The sequence below is a fragment of the Cavia porcellus genome, unplaced genomic scaffold (genome assembly GCF_034190915.1).
Source record: "Cavia porcellus strain 051 isolate PalLab524CR breed Dunkin Hartley unplaced genomic scaffold, mCavPor4.1 scaffold_6, whole genome shotgun sequence".
NCBI lineage: Eukaryota > Metazoa > Chordata > Mammalia > Rodentia > Caviidae > Cavia > Cavia porcellus.
Window position 1 is genome coordinate 40,843,710 of NW_026947489.1, and position 14,146 is coordinate 40,857,855.

At 44.1% G+C, this 14,146-nt stretch overlaps 1 protein-coding gene across 1 annotated transcript; it reads right to left on the reverse strand.

The window, feature by feature from the left end:
* Positions 1 to 120: 120 nt before the first annotated feature.
* Aqp10 (aquaporin 10) lies at positions 121 to 3,584 on the reverse strand. The gene is made up of 6 exons (XM_003475579.3): positions 3,452 to 3,584; positions 2,975 to 3,101; positions 2,221 to 2,358; positions 2,002 to 2,120; positions 1,562 to 1,779; positions 121 to 1,142 (listed from the first exon to the last, which is right to left on the reverse strand). The coding sequence occupies exons 1-6, from the start codon at positions 3,554 to 3,556 to the stop codon at positions 944 to 946; spliced, it is 906 nt and encodes a 301-aa protein (XP_003475627.1). The 5' UTR covers positions 3,557 to 3,584; the 3' UTR covers positions 121 to 943.
* Between the last annotated feature and the right edge of the window lie 10,562 nt (positions 3,585 to 14,146).

Genomic DNA, 14,146 nt, shown 5'->3' on the forward strand with positions numbered 1-14,146 from the left:
GGGGTTTTGGGGAGGGGGAGGGCAGTGCGCGCTGGAAGCACGCGCCGCCATCTTTGTGCCGGGCAGGGGGCTTACACCCTTTGCCTCAACGGCTAGAGTGAGCCTGAAAATAACCGCGAGTCAGGGTAACCCAGGTTTTATTTAATTTGGGAGAAAGGGGACGGGAGAAAGCTGCTGCCCTCTCTGCAAAAAGAGCATCATCTGGAGGAGGGGAGTGAAGGCGGAGAAGTGGAGCTACGAGAACTTTCCTCCGTATCCGTCTTCCCTTAGCCCCTTCGGAGCTGTCTGCCCCTGCGCCTTTGCCTTTTCTCCAAGCCCTGGCTGGTCTCGTGCCATTGTACCCTCCGCTGAGACGACATGGCTCGGGGCTGGCTAGGTAGTCCACTGAGCTGTGCCTCTGTTACTCCGCCTGGCTCTCCAGATCTCCAGGCCCATGCCGCCCCAACGCGCCCCCGGGTGGAACCTCCTTCCCCACCTCGACCGACCGTCGGGGGCGGCAGAGTCTCGGGGTGGCGCCCCTGGAGGGTATTGCGCACGGCGCCGCTGCAACAGGAACAGGGAACTGGAGCCGGGCAGTGGGTCTTAGCTTTGGGGTTTCCAAGGTTATGTCCCCCACCGCGTGGGAAGTTGGCACCCACTCCCCGCGATTCTCTCAGCTTTCCGGAGCCAGCATTCAAGGCGTGCACCCCCTGGCGGCCTCTGTAAGTAACTACTTCTTTAGAGGCCCCTAAATTGAGAAAAGGCATTTGCGGGGAGAAGGGGAGCAGGACCTGAGCACCCTAACCTCCTCCTGCTCTGTTTCCCCTGTCCAGGCCTCCTTTCCAGTTTAGGAGAAAGGGGTGTCTGCGGGGGAAACAGGGTCTGATATACGTAAAGAATATCTGTCTTGGAAACGGGCCAGTTGTGGCTCTCGAATCCATACATGAGGTTAATTCTGTCAGAATCACAGCTTACACTCCAGCATCTGAGGTGAGGCAGGTTTTGCCAAGTCTGAGTCTTCGTGCTGACTGGAGTCCAGATCCTGAGCCAGCTGTGGGTCCTCAGGGTGGTGCAGAGCCACAAACATTTGATATATGGCAGTGCCAAGAGTGGCTCCCACCAGAGGAGCTACCACCGGCACCCACCACCAGCCGTTCCCAGCACTGCAAGAAAAGGACAAAGGGTGGTCGCAGGCACAGCTCACTTAGCCTCCCTGTCTCCAAGGTCTGGGGATAGCAACAAGGGAGCTCTCCCTAAGGTAGATCCTGAGGCATTTAGCATGGACTCCAAGAGCCATGGCCCAGCTGCTAGCCTGAGGGAATGGTCTGATTATAGGAATTTTGCTGATGAAGTTGCTAATGCCTAAAGAAGTAGTAGGATATACCTAACAGAACATTTCTAAATCTTACTGTGTCTGTGACAATTGGGCAGGGAGACGAGAAAAGGAGAACATAGTGCTTGGCAAAGGAACCCTGTCTAAAAGGCCTAGAGAACTGTGTTGGGAGAGAGCTGGGGATCCAGGAGAAGAGCCACTGGCAGAGGGAAGTAAAGGTGGTGCACACCAGGGAAAGCCATCTCTCACCTAAAGACTTCAGGGCCCCAGCCAGCCACGTAGGTGAAGAGCCGTGGTCCCAGGTCCCGGGCAGGGTTGAGTGGAAACCCACAGTTGACACCCATGGAGAGTCCAATAACCAGGATCAGCAGCCCTACCACAACTGGCTCCAGACCAGCAGGCACGCCCTTGTTGCGTCTGTCCAGGATGGCCAAGAGCCCCACAATCAGCATCGCAGTGCCTATGACCTGAATTTGACAGAGGCAGAGGGGACCCCATCAACTGCTGAGGGTACCATCTGCCTGCTTTACCCAGCCAGTCCAGACCAACACTTCTTTCATCTCGATTTGTCCAACACAGGCAGCCTGGGGATAGGGAAGAATGGTAGAACCACCCCCATACTCCACCGTCTAGGGCCTATGGTCCCAAGGCAAATGTTGGGGCTTCCCAGGACTCTCTCTCACACCTACCTGATCCAGAAAGCCATTGTTCAAGGACAAATAGGGGGCAGGATAGGTGGTAAAGATGGAGGCTGTCTCCTTGGGTCCAGTCACTGTCAGTTTCCCATCTGTGTAGTTCTGTAAGGCATCTTTGAGAGGGGGACATCTAGGGTTTCTAATTTTGATCATCTAGAACCATTCTCAGGCACCCTTCCCCACACACAGTCCCCCAGCTCTGTCCCCTGTTACCATAGTAAAGGACATAGGTGGCTCCTGAGGCACAAAAGGCAGCCAGCAGCTGCACCAAGCAGTAAATGGGGAACTTGGCCCAGGGGAAGCGTCCCAGGAGGCACATGGCCAGTGAGAAAGCTGGGTTCAGGTGGGCTCCTTCAAGGATCAAGGAGAGAAAACCAGCCTCCATTCAGTGTCACTGCCAGACAAGTAATGCCGCTGCTTCCTCCCATAACCCTTCACAACAGGTGGAGGTGAAGGAATTTAGGCTCCAAGAGTGCAAATGACTTGTCCAGGTAATAAAGCAAAGCTCAGATTTGAACCCAGGTCTTGTTGCTCTGTCTGTCACAGTGCACTATATGTCAAGGCTCCAGTGAAGCACACTAATGCAGACTGCTAAGGGACAAGCAGGTGGGCTCAAAGCAGAGATGAGCCCTGAGCTTCAGGGTGAGGCACAAGAGGCCAGTACTTTTGACACCAGGAATCGAACTCATGACCTTGCGCTTGCCAGGCAGGAGGCCAGTATTTAACCTCAGTGCCCTACTATAGATTTTTGCCTACGTGACCCATGGGTGTGAAGAGGGGTAATGGAGAAATACAGGAAGGGTAAGGGCTAGGTGACGCCAAAGGCATATCTCAGTCCAGGGCACTGGCCAAGCTCAAGGAGATAATGTCCATGAGTCACCAAAGTTTCTGTCTTTTTGCCATCTCCAGATCCCCATATTCCCCTTCACATCCCACCCTCTTGATGCCCAGACCTGACTCTCGTCACCTGAGACATTGCCTGCCACGTAGATGGCTATTGTCACGGAGAAAGAGCCAGCCAGAAACATGGTGAAGAAATTCCCTTTGGTTTCTCCACTGGTGACAGCCTGAGCCGCAGCCCCCTGGGTGAGGAGCTGATGGAGAGATGGGGGATGAGGAATGAGGCGCCCAGGAAACCATCCACAGAGAAAAAGAGCCAGAGAGATAAATAGACCTGAGGGGCTAGAAGGAAAGGAGAAAGGCAGAATGAGGAAAGGGGGAGGGGGGAGGGGGAGAAAGAAAAGGAATAAAAAAGGTAGAATGTGAGAGATGAGGATGGGCGAGAATCACAAAGTAGAAGAGAAATGAGGAGAGACAAGAGAACAGGAAAAAGGAAAACTTGAGAGTTGAATCAGGATACCAAGAAACTGAAAAAATAATACTAGGAAGAGCTAGAAATTTTGACCGACTTCCTCCCCCTACTCCACCTCATTAGCTTACCTACCAGGAGCACAAATACACCCAGAAATTCTGCAAGGCACTGTCGAGCCAAGAGGCTGTGGATCCGGAAGTGGGCTTTGATTCCAGCCAGGTGCTGAGTGTAAGCCATGGTGGGGACACCCTCCTGCCGTCTGCATAGGCACACAGCCACTGACTGCTAGGGGCAAGATAAGAAAGAGACTTTAAAACCAATTAGCTTAGCTCCTATGCACGTGTGGGGGCAGAGCATAGGGTTCTGTTCACGTGTAGAGGCCGGGACGTGGGGAGCCTGTCTGTGGGAAGGCTGTGTGCTCTGGCAGAGCCTGGAGTTTGTCCCTGTTTCTTCTGTCCTTCGTCCTCACTCTGCACAGGACTAGCCTGGATGTGGGAAGTATTCTGCTTTGTATTTGTTAGTTCTTTTGGTCCTGAAGACAACTTTGTAAAGTAGTAGTGTTGCTCCCATTTACAGCTGAGGATACAGAGCCCTAGAATTTCCTAAGATCCCATCATTAATGGATGAATGAATTCAACTCCATGTCTTTTTTTTTTTTTTTTTTTTTTTAATGAAGCAGGGTTCTATTATGTAGTTCAGGTTGGCCTCGAACTCACCATGTAGCCTAGGCTAACCTTGAACATGGCAATCTTCTTGCTTCAGCTTCCAGAGTGCTGAGATTACAGATGAGCACCACCACGCCTGGCTCACGTCTTCTGACTCTCCACCTGCTATTCCACAGTGCCTCTCATCTGGAACATAAAATCTTTCTCCAGACCACGTGGGTAACTGAAAAACTCACGAGGCATCCAGAGATACTGGACTTAAGTCTACAGCCTGTTGGAAGGCAAGCCACACATTGAATGCTTGTGCTTCTTCCGTGCAGTTTACCTTGGTTGACAAATGCTGTATTGGTGTGTCTGGTGCCATGGATTCAGATGAGGACAGCAGACTCCTGCCCTTCTCTGGATGTATGGTACTATGCGTAACACATACCCAGATCCTATTTCTTCATATCTCAGGTCTCCAAAAAGACCATGAGTCCACTTCTAAACAATGGGAAACAGTGATGACTGAAACATAGTCTCTGCCTTCCTAGGGCTTCTGATCTAACAGGTAGACACAGGTGATGTATATATTTTTAAATTATAGAGTTTATGACATTCTTGAAACCTGGGACCATAATTGCTGTGGGCTTTGGAACAGACTTGGCCTCTCTGTATGTAATAATACTGCTTCACTGGCTCTAACATATCACTCTACCCACATCCCCCATTTTCCAGCTACTAGGATCATCAGCTGTGATTCCATATAGCTGCCACACAGCAGGGCAGTTCCCTCCACCACAGGAAGTTGTCTTGCCAAGTCAGTACCTCCTTTGGGTTCCATGTCCAATGACTGATTGATACAAGGATACAAAACCCTGACCTGGTAGCTCCATTTAGGACAGCTCTAAAGGGCCATTCCAGCTCCAGAGTTGCTAGGGGGGTCAACTGAAGTGTTGCATACACTTTTTTTTTTTTTTTTTTTTGGACAGGGTTTCGCTATGTAGCTCAGGCTGGCCTCAAACTTGCTCATGTAGCCAGGTTGGCCCCCAACTCACATCAGTCCTCCTTCCTCAGTCTCCTGAATGCTGGGATTACAGGTGCGCTCTACCACACCTGCCTCTTTTCTTACATCTTCAGTGTGTGCAAGTCTCTCCCTCTGCCCAGACCTGCCTTCCTTACCTGCATATCTCCTTAAGGTGCTAGCAACCCTTGGTAAACATTGCTCATATGTGTCTTCATCGTTAAGTCTTTTCCAAGGAGCCAAGTTTAATATGATCCGTGTCAGGAGGGGTCCCAGTGATCATTTTCTGAAATGGGATTTGCATAGTAGTGTTTCCCTGCTGGTTGCCAAAAGCTTGGTTCTGGGAAGCTTAGGAAAATGATGGCCCACACTAAAAAATGTAAAAAGTACCAGAAGCAGTCACTTATATTGGTTGCCATTGTTGAATACCTTTTGAAGTTTTTAAAGAAAGGATCTGAATTAACATTTTTTTCTTCATTAATAACTGACAACACAAAGTTATACCATGTCTTCTTGTTAGAGTAGAAGTTTAAGGATCCAAGTAGTAATCAGAGTCCTGGCTCAGGTCTTGTTGACAGTACATTTTCTGTGACCTTGGTACTCCCACTTATTATTGCCCAGTATCCTGGCTATCCTGTGAAGTTTCAGAAAACCCCCACTGATTTCTTGACTCATGAGCCGAGTGGTGAAGGCCAGTTGGAAGTCTGATATTGGCCTCACCATAAATAAAAATCAATACCATATTTTAGGGGGATGGGGAGATTCAGGCCATCTCAAAGAATACAGGGTGGATGACCTCGTCATAGCATAAGTTTAGCCTCTGCAAAACTGGTTAGATCATGGTATGGTTACATAGTGAGACCTTTTCTTTAAAAAAAGTTCAAGGGGCTGGGGATTTAGCTCAGCAGCATAAGAACTTGCCTTGCAAGCAGGCGGTCATGAGTTCGATCCTCAGGTACTGATATAATTAAAAAAAAAAAAGTTCAAGACTTTGCTACATTGGCAAAATTTTTAGAAGTTCAAAATTTTTAGATATCCTTTTGAAAGTAAAGCACTGACTACTGCATTTCATGCCTCCTACCACTAAGAAAGAAGCACAGTGCTAATTTCTTATGATTCTGGAGCAATATATTTCACATTTGGAAACACAATGCTGATCCACTTATCAGATGACAGTAAAGACTGTCAGGTATGAGAAGGATCCCAAGGAGAAAAGGCCTCTGTGGTCATGTGACCCACCAGACTCCACAGGACTAGAACATATGTGGAAGGAAATGATGCTGTGTGTACTCTGGCAAGCTCTAACATGAGAATCATAACATAGACCTGAGCAGAGCCAATACTATCTCCCCCAGAGAAATGCGCATTGTTTGAAAAGCACTGGCCACTGGCCACTGATAGAGACATCAAGTAACCAGAACTGTCCACCACTAACTGAGGTCTGTCAGACCCTCATTCATTAGGAATGGTGGGGCTAACAAAAACCATACTGTAAGATGAAGTGGCATCTTCAGGATCAGAGAGAAATGGGTCCGAAGACACAAGCAAACTTCAAAGCAAGTGTTCCAAAGTGCCATTCACCAGTGTCAAACTGTCTTCTCTTCCTCAGTTCTATCCATTGCCCACTGAGGCATTTGTTAAGCCAGCTGGCAGAGCAGAGCGCCTGAACTTCACTTGCAGATGGGTTGACATGGGTGAAAGCTAAAAATAGAATACTGGTTCACTACCACTTACTCACGAGTGGCCCTGATACAGCGTCAAGAGGAGATCCTCCTACAGGACAAAGATTTGAGCAATAGAGCTGGTCACTTACTTTGTGTGGAAGAGAAATACCAGAAGATAAAAATACACAATGTCTCCCTGGCAGTGCCAAATGCCTTTGTTATTTGGTCCATGATTTGAAAAGAAAGGAAAGATCTGGAACAAAGATTTCTGAGGATAAGATGTATAATGCCTACCAGAGAACACCTGTCATAGATAGGCACCAAACAAACAAGCAGATGGAGTGACTCAGCCACTGTCCGTCACCCGCCACCTCAGTTTTGCACAATGGGTGCAGTGAACAGATAACCTGGTGAAATTGATAGTCTTTGCATGGCCCCCACCCACCACTGCGAAGTCCTGACATGGTGCTACCCCTCTAGAAGAAGCAGCCGTGCATCCAGTCAATGATGTAAGATTCCACTACTCTTTTTATTTTTTGTAGTATTGGTGAGTGCACCCAGGGAGCACTGAGCTATACTCCCCTCCATTTTCAGGTTTTTGTTATGGATGGGGTCTCACTATGTAGTCCAAGCTGAACTTGAACTCACTGTATAGCCCAGATTGACTTCAAATTTGTGATCCTCTTGCTCCAGCCTCCCTAGTAGCTGAGATCACAGCTGTGTGCCATCACATGCCCAGGTTTGAAATCTCACCATTTTTGACAGGAATTGAAAATATTTTTACTATAGTCATTCCTCAGTACCCGTGACAGATTAGTTCCAGGATTCATTACCAATACCAAAATCAATGGACTCTCAAGTCCTTTATATAAAATGACACAGGGAAGAGGATGTGCTCAGTGCTAGAGCACTTATGTTGTATGTTAGAGACTCTGGGTTCAATTCCCAGTAATGGGGAGAATGAAAAGGGGTTATATGCATAAAACATATACATGATCCATACGGACTCTGGTGGTATATATATATATATATATATATATATATATATATGTAATCCCAGCTCAGTCAGGAAGATCACAAGTTTGAGGCCAATCTGAGGCACACAGCGAATTCAAGGACAGCCTGAACTACATAGTGAGACTATCTCCAAAGGGTGATGGAGCCTACATACAGCCTAGCATGGTAGTACACACATGTAATTCCAGCACTCTAGGAAACTGAGACAATTTGATCCCAACCTAGGCAATTTAGAAACTTAGTGAGACTTTTCCAAAGGGCTAGGGATATACCTTAGTATAAAGACCCTGAGTTCAATCCTTCTCAAACACACACACACACACACACACACACACACACACACACACACACATATCCACCCATATACTTTAAATCCTCTAGGGAATAATGACAAGAAAGTTTTGTTGAGCTGAGATTGGTTGAGTTTAAGGTTGGAAAGCCCACAGACACAGAGGGCCAAGGCCATCTGTATAGATTTACCTTTTCTGTTCATAGGGTTGCAGGCAGTACCACTCCCCCAAGGACTTACAGAGCAGTGGCTCCACTAATATGGAATCTGTATTATGTTATTTTACACTGAGGGGTTTACAATATAGCAAAGTAGATATAGCAATGTGCATATGACTCATGTTTTGTTCTGGTTTGTTTTTTGATGGGGGTGGGGGGAATACTGGGGATCGAACGCAGGGCTTCATGCTAGGGAAGCACTTTACCACTCATCACTACAGCCCATAGGCATATAAATCATTGTTGAGAGAATCTAATTGGAGACTTGAGATACAAAATAGAAGGATCTGACTATGTGTTATGCAGAGCAAGGTTTGCATGCACCCAAAGAAGGGCATGTGTTTTTTTAATTAAATAAATTTTTATTTAAGAAACTTCAGATTATTTCTGTAATACTCATCAAAGTTAGTTAATGAGGTTGTTTTCAAGATAGCCCTTTTTAAAGGAATTTGATGCTTGATTCACTCAAAAGAAGAGCATGTACCGGGTTGGGGATTTAGCTCAGCGGCATAAGCGCCTGCCTGGCAAGCCTGAGGTCTTGAGTTCGATTCCCCGGTACCAAAAGAAAGGCATGTGAAATGTCACCCCATGCAGAGACCACATGTCTGATAGCAGTTCAGTGGCCTCTTTAAAATGCAGTTGAAAACAGGGCATGGTGGTGCACACCTGTAATCCAGCATTTGGGAGGTTGAGGCAGGAGTACTGCCATGAGTTCGAGGCTATCCTGGGCAACATAAGCAAGTTCAAGGCCAGGCTGTACTACATCATGAGGTACTTTCTCAAAAAGATAAAAACTACCAGTGGCAGGATTCTGAGAGATGATAGATTAAGTGAAAACATATTTTTTAATTGCTACATAAAAACAAATAGAACAACTCAGTAACAAAATCAAAGACATTAAAAATGTACAATAAAATGAGGACAAAGTGTGCTTCTGAACCCTTAGTACAGTGGATAGGATCAATATCAGTAGCCATCAGTCTCAGACAGTATCAGCACCTATGCAAGAAGAAGCACAGAAAATCAACAGGGGAGGATATAAAATCAACAGAAAATCAGTAAATTTCCTATACACCAGTAATAAACCCATCAAGAAATAAGTTAGAAAAATAATTGCATTCAAAGTAGCTTTAAGAAATAAAATATCCAGGAATAAGCCTAACCAAGAAGGTGAAAGACCTCTATAATGAAAATTATAGAATACCAAAGAGATTGAGAAGGTTTTAGAAAAGGGAAAGACGTCCTTTCTTCATGTATTGGCAGAATTAATATTGTTCAAATAGCCATATTACCTTTGGCAATCTACAAATTGAATGCAGTCCACATCAAAATACCTACTTTTTTTGGTGTGTGGGAAGGTACCAGGGATCAAACTCATGACCTTGTGCTTGCCAGGTAGGCACTTGTGCCACAATACCCATATTTTTAAAGAACTAGAAAAAATAACCCTAAAATTCAAATGGAAGTACAAAAGATTCAGAATAGCCAAACCAATCCTGAGCAAAAAGAGCAGTGCCAGCGGCATCACTATACAAGATTTTACATTATACCACAAAGCCATAGTAACAACATGGTACAGACACAAAAACAGACATGCAGACCAATGGAAGACATCAGAAGACACACACAAACCCATGCACATATGACCATGTGATTTTTTACAAAGAGGCCAAAAACATGCTGTAGAAAAGACAATCTCTTAACAAATGATGCTGGGAAAACTGTCCACGTGCAGAAGATTGAAACTAGATCCTTATCTCTCACTGTGTACAAAAATCAGACCAAAATGGGCCAAATACTTATGTTTAAACCTTGACTTCTGGAATAAAACACAGGGGAAACACAGCTATAGGCACAAGTAAGGACTTCCTTTCTGAATAGGATGCCAGTAGCACAGGAGATAATAGCAAGAATCTCGGGGCTACTTCAAATTAAAAAGCCTCTTCACAGCAAAGGCAACAATCAACAGAGTGAGGAGACAGCCTGCAGAATGGGAAAAAAACCTCTGGTAGCTACTGTTCTCTGATATCTAGAATATACTTTTAAAAAACTAAAAAGCAAACCTCACTGGATGTGATCCAGACCTGTAATTCCAGTACTTGGAAGTCTAAGGCAGGAGGATTGCTGTGAGTTAGAGGCCAACCTGGATCATGTAGTGAGTTCAAGGGCACCCTGAACTAAATAGTGAGACCCTATCTTATGACAATAAAAATAATTTAAAAACCTGAAAAAAAAAAACACCAAAACAATTTTTTAAAACTCCAGTCAGTAAATGGGCAAGTGAGTTAAATAGAGTTCTCAAAAGAAGAGGTACAAATGGCAATTGCCAATAAGTATATGAAAAAATGTACAATATCTTTAGCTATCAAAGAAATGCAAACCAAAACTATACTGAGACTCCATTTCACCCCAATCAAATGGCTGTCATCAAACACACACACACACACACACACACACACACACACACACACACTGGAGTGCATGCAAGGCAAAAAGAATATATGCTGTTGGTGCAAATATAAGCTAGTGAAGCCACTGGGGTAACTAATATGCCAATTCCCAAAAAGGCTAAAAGTAGGTATAGCATTTAATCCAGTTTCACCACCCCTTAATATATTTCCAAAATAATTAAGGACAGCCCACTATAGTGACACAGTATTCCCAGGTTTATAGAAGTGCAATTCATAATAGCTAAGCCATGGAAATAGCCTAGTTGCCCAACAGATGAATGAATTGAGAAATAGCACATATACACACTGGAGTGTTATTTATCACAGAGAAGAACAGAATCCTGTCATTTGCGGGAAAATGGGTGGAACTTGATATTACCATGTTGAGCAAAATAAGTGAGTCCTTGAAAGTTAAAAATTTCAAGCTTTTAAAGTCAAGTGGGGTGGTACACTCCCGTAATCCCAGCAAGAGAATTGCTGAGGTAAGAGAATTGTTTGCAAGTTCAAGACCAGCCTGGGCTACAAAGTGAGCCCAAGGCCAGCCTGAACTACATAATGAGATGCTACCTCAAAACAAACAAACAAAAAAAAAAAATTTCAAGCTTTCTAAAAATAAAAGCAGGGCTGGGGATTTAGCTCAGCGGCGTAAGTGCCTGCCTTTCTAGCAGGCAGTCGTGAGTTTGATTCCTGGTACCGATAAAAAGGAAAAAGACCCCCCCCCCAAAAAAGGAAAAAGACAATAAATAAATAAATAAAAATAAAAGCAATGGGGGACACAGGACAGGAAGCTAGAATGTAGCTTTTGGAAATAGGGAAGGGGTCGGGGAGGGGGAGGAAAAGAAAAGGAGGTACTGGGGGTGAAATGATTAGACTATGTTCTATGCAAGTCCTAGTGAGCTGTAATAATCTCATTACCTTACACTACTAATATGCACCAACCAAAAAAGAAAAAAGAATATTTGACAAACTTGAGAACAGGAGAACCCTGAAATGCTGCTCAGATACTGCAAAGTTCTGCAGGTCAATTTGAGAGCAGGCAAAACTGTTCTGGATGTTTACTCCTCCAATAGAAGGTGTTTATGAAAAGCTTTTGAAAAATGAGAATATATCAATCAGGTGTCTATGTATACAGGGCCTTTCCTGGTCCCTGTTGTGGTCCAGGAAGCTAATATTTGTAATGCTATGGAAAAGTTACTGGAATTCTAGCTAGTTATTTCCCCATGGGGAGAATAAAGGCACTAAGGCATATTTCTAGTTGTGGAGAGCCAAAAGGGTCCTAAGTCCAGCTAGGATGATAGCTAACCAGAACAAAGGCCTCGACCAAGGGCCAAACCCAGGTTTTATTAATTCGTGAAGAATGGAGTGGCTTGGGAATGAGTGACTCTTACGAGTGGTGGGAAAGTATGTGCATGCTTCAAGCTGAGGTAGGAGGAGGCCTGAAGTCACCTCTGCAGTATGCAAAGAGAAGGATATGCAGAAAGAGAATTCTGCATAGCACAGTTTGAGGTAGTATCTTATGTTCTGGGGTTGGTGCTTCAGCTCTGATGTGTAATTGTTTATGCCTGGGAAGTCATAGGTTCTTATCGCAAGGCTTTTGCCAGCATGGAACATGGCTCTCCCTCCCACCCATGCTCACACATTTTTTGGAAATTACAAGGTAAATAACGCTGACCTGTTGCCTTGCTTTGAAGACTACACATCAGCACCTTGGCTAGACTGATTTGCATTGCTTATAGCCAATGAAGGATAAGGAAAAACCCTAACCCGTTCTGTACATATCAGTACGTGGAAATAGGGTGAGGTTTAGCCAAAATGGAGATAACTGCCCTTCTTTCAAGGAGAATCATCCAGGTGGTCCCCCACATGTATGAATTTCTAAAACTACCTACCTGCCTCCCAGGTAAGTAGAACAGGAGAAAATGCATACAAGTTTACTTTAAAAATAAACAAAAACAGAACTTTGCTATATTGATTGATTGATATTAGGGATCAAATCCAGGGACACTCTACATTAGGCTACATCCCCAGAACATTTTATTATTTACTTTGACACAGGTTTCCCTAAATTGACCAGGCTGGCCTCAGACTTGAAATCCTCTTGCCTCTCAGCCTGCCATGTACCTGGAATTAAAAGCATGTGCCACCATGCCTGATTTTATTAAATTTTACAGATACAACATTAAACATGTAGATAACACTTGGGGAGAATTACTTTCTTAACAACGTCCCAATCTATGAGCATTGTATATATACCTTCTTTTATTTAAATTGTAATTGAATCAGCAATTTTTTTCATTTCTAGGGACTGAATTCAAGTCCTTTGCACTGAGCTATATTACCATCTGTTTTTACTTTATTTATTTGGGTTTTTTTGGTCTTGGTTTGGTTTTTTGGTACTGGGGATTGAACTCATGACCTTGTACTTGCCAGACAGGTGCTTGTGCTGCTGAGCTAAAGCCCCAGCTCCTTTACTTATGACTTAGTTATTTATTTTGTGTGTGTGTGTGAGTGAGAGAGAGAGAGAGAGAGAGAGAGAGAGAGAGAGATTCATTCACTATGTGATTCTGGTTGACCATGAACTCACTAGGTAATCCAGGCTGTCCTCAAACTCACAGTGATCTCTCAGCCTCAGCCTCCTGAGAGCTGGAATTACAAGCATGTACCAACATAGTTAGCCCAAGATTTTTTAAAATTAGATTTTATTTGTATACTTTAGATATACATAATGATCACATTCATCATAGAGAATTTATATTTGTGTGTCTGATTTATTTTATATAAGATTATAGTCTCAACTGGCTGTATGGCTCAAAATGGGCATCCATTTACTAGGAATGTCTCAATTTTATCTTTCTTTATGGCAGAGTAGTAGTCCATTGTATTTTTTTTTTTAATCTTATCCATTCATCAGTTGAAAGGTATTTGGACTGTTTCCAAGATTTGGCTATTACAAACTGTGCCACTATAACATACATGTGCATATATTGCTGTGGTATAATGCTTTTAATTCTTCTGGGAAGATACCCAGAAAATGAATGGCTGAATCATATGGGACCTGTAGACCTAGTTTTTTTAGGAATCTCTACACTGATTTCCATAGTGGTTGTACAAGTCTACATTCCCACCAGCGGTTGAAAAGAGTTCCTTTTTCCCCATAGCCCCTCCAACATTTGTTATTGGTTGAGTTCTTGATAATTGTCATTGTTTCCAGATTGAGATGGAATCTTAGTGTTGTTTTAATTTGTATCTCTCAAATGACCAGTGATATTGAACATTCTTCATATAGTTATTTGTTGTTGGTACAGTTTCATCTGAGAATTATGTATTCATCTCAGATGACCATTTTTGTATTGGGTCTTTAAATTAGGGAGGTTCTGATTTTTTTGAGTTCTTTATCTGTTCTCCATAGTAATCCTTTGTCAGAAGAACAGGTGGCAAACATTCTCCCCACATTGTGTACTGTCTGGTCACTCTGTTGGTGGTTTCTCTTGATGTGATAAGATGATGTGATAAGATGAGAT

What these genes read in the sequence shown, in the direction of transcription:
- Aqp10 (XM_003475579.3), bottom strand. Translation starts at nt 3,556, where the DNA reads ATGGCTTACACTCAGCACCTGGCTGGAATCAAAGCCCACTTCCGGATC. An exon ending in CACCTATGTCCTTTACTATG is followed by an intron (nt 2,121 to 2,220) that starts GTAACAGGGGAC and finishes CCCCTCTCAAAG; the next exon opens with ATGCCTTACAGAACTACACA. An exon ending in TGGGGCCCTGAAGTCTTTAG is followed by an intron (nt 1,143 to 1,561) that starts GTGAGAGATGGC and finishes CTTTTCTTGCAG; the next exon opens with TGCTGGGAACGGCTGGTGGT.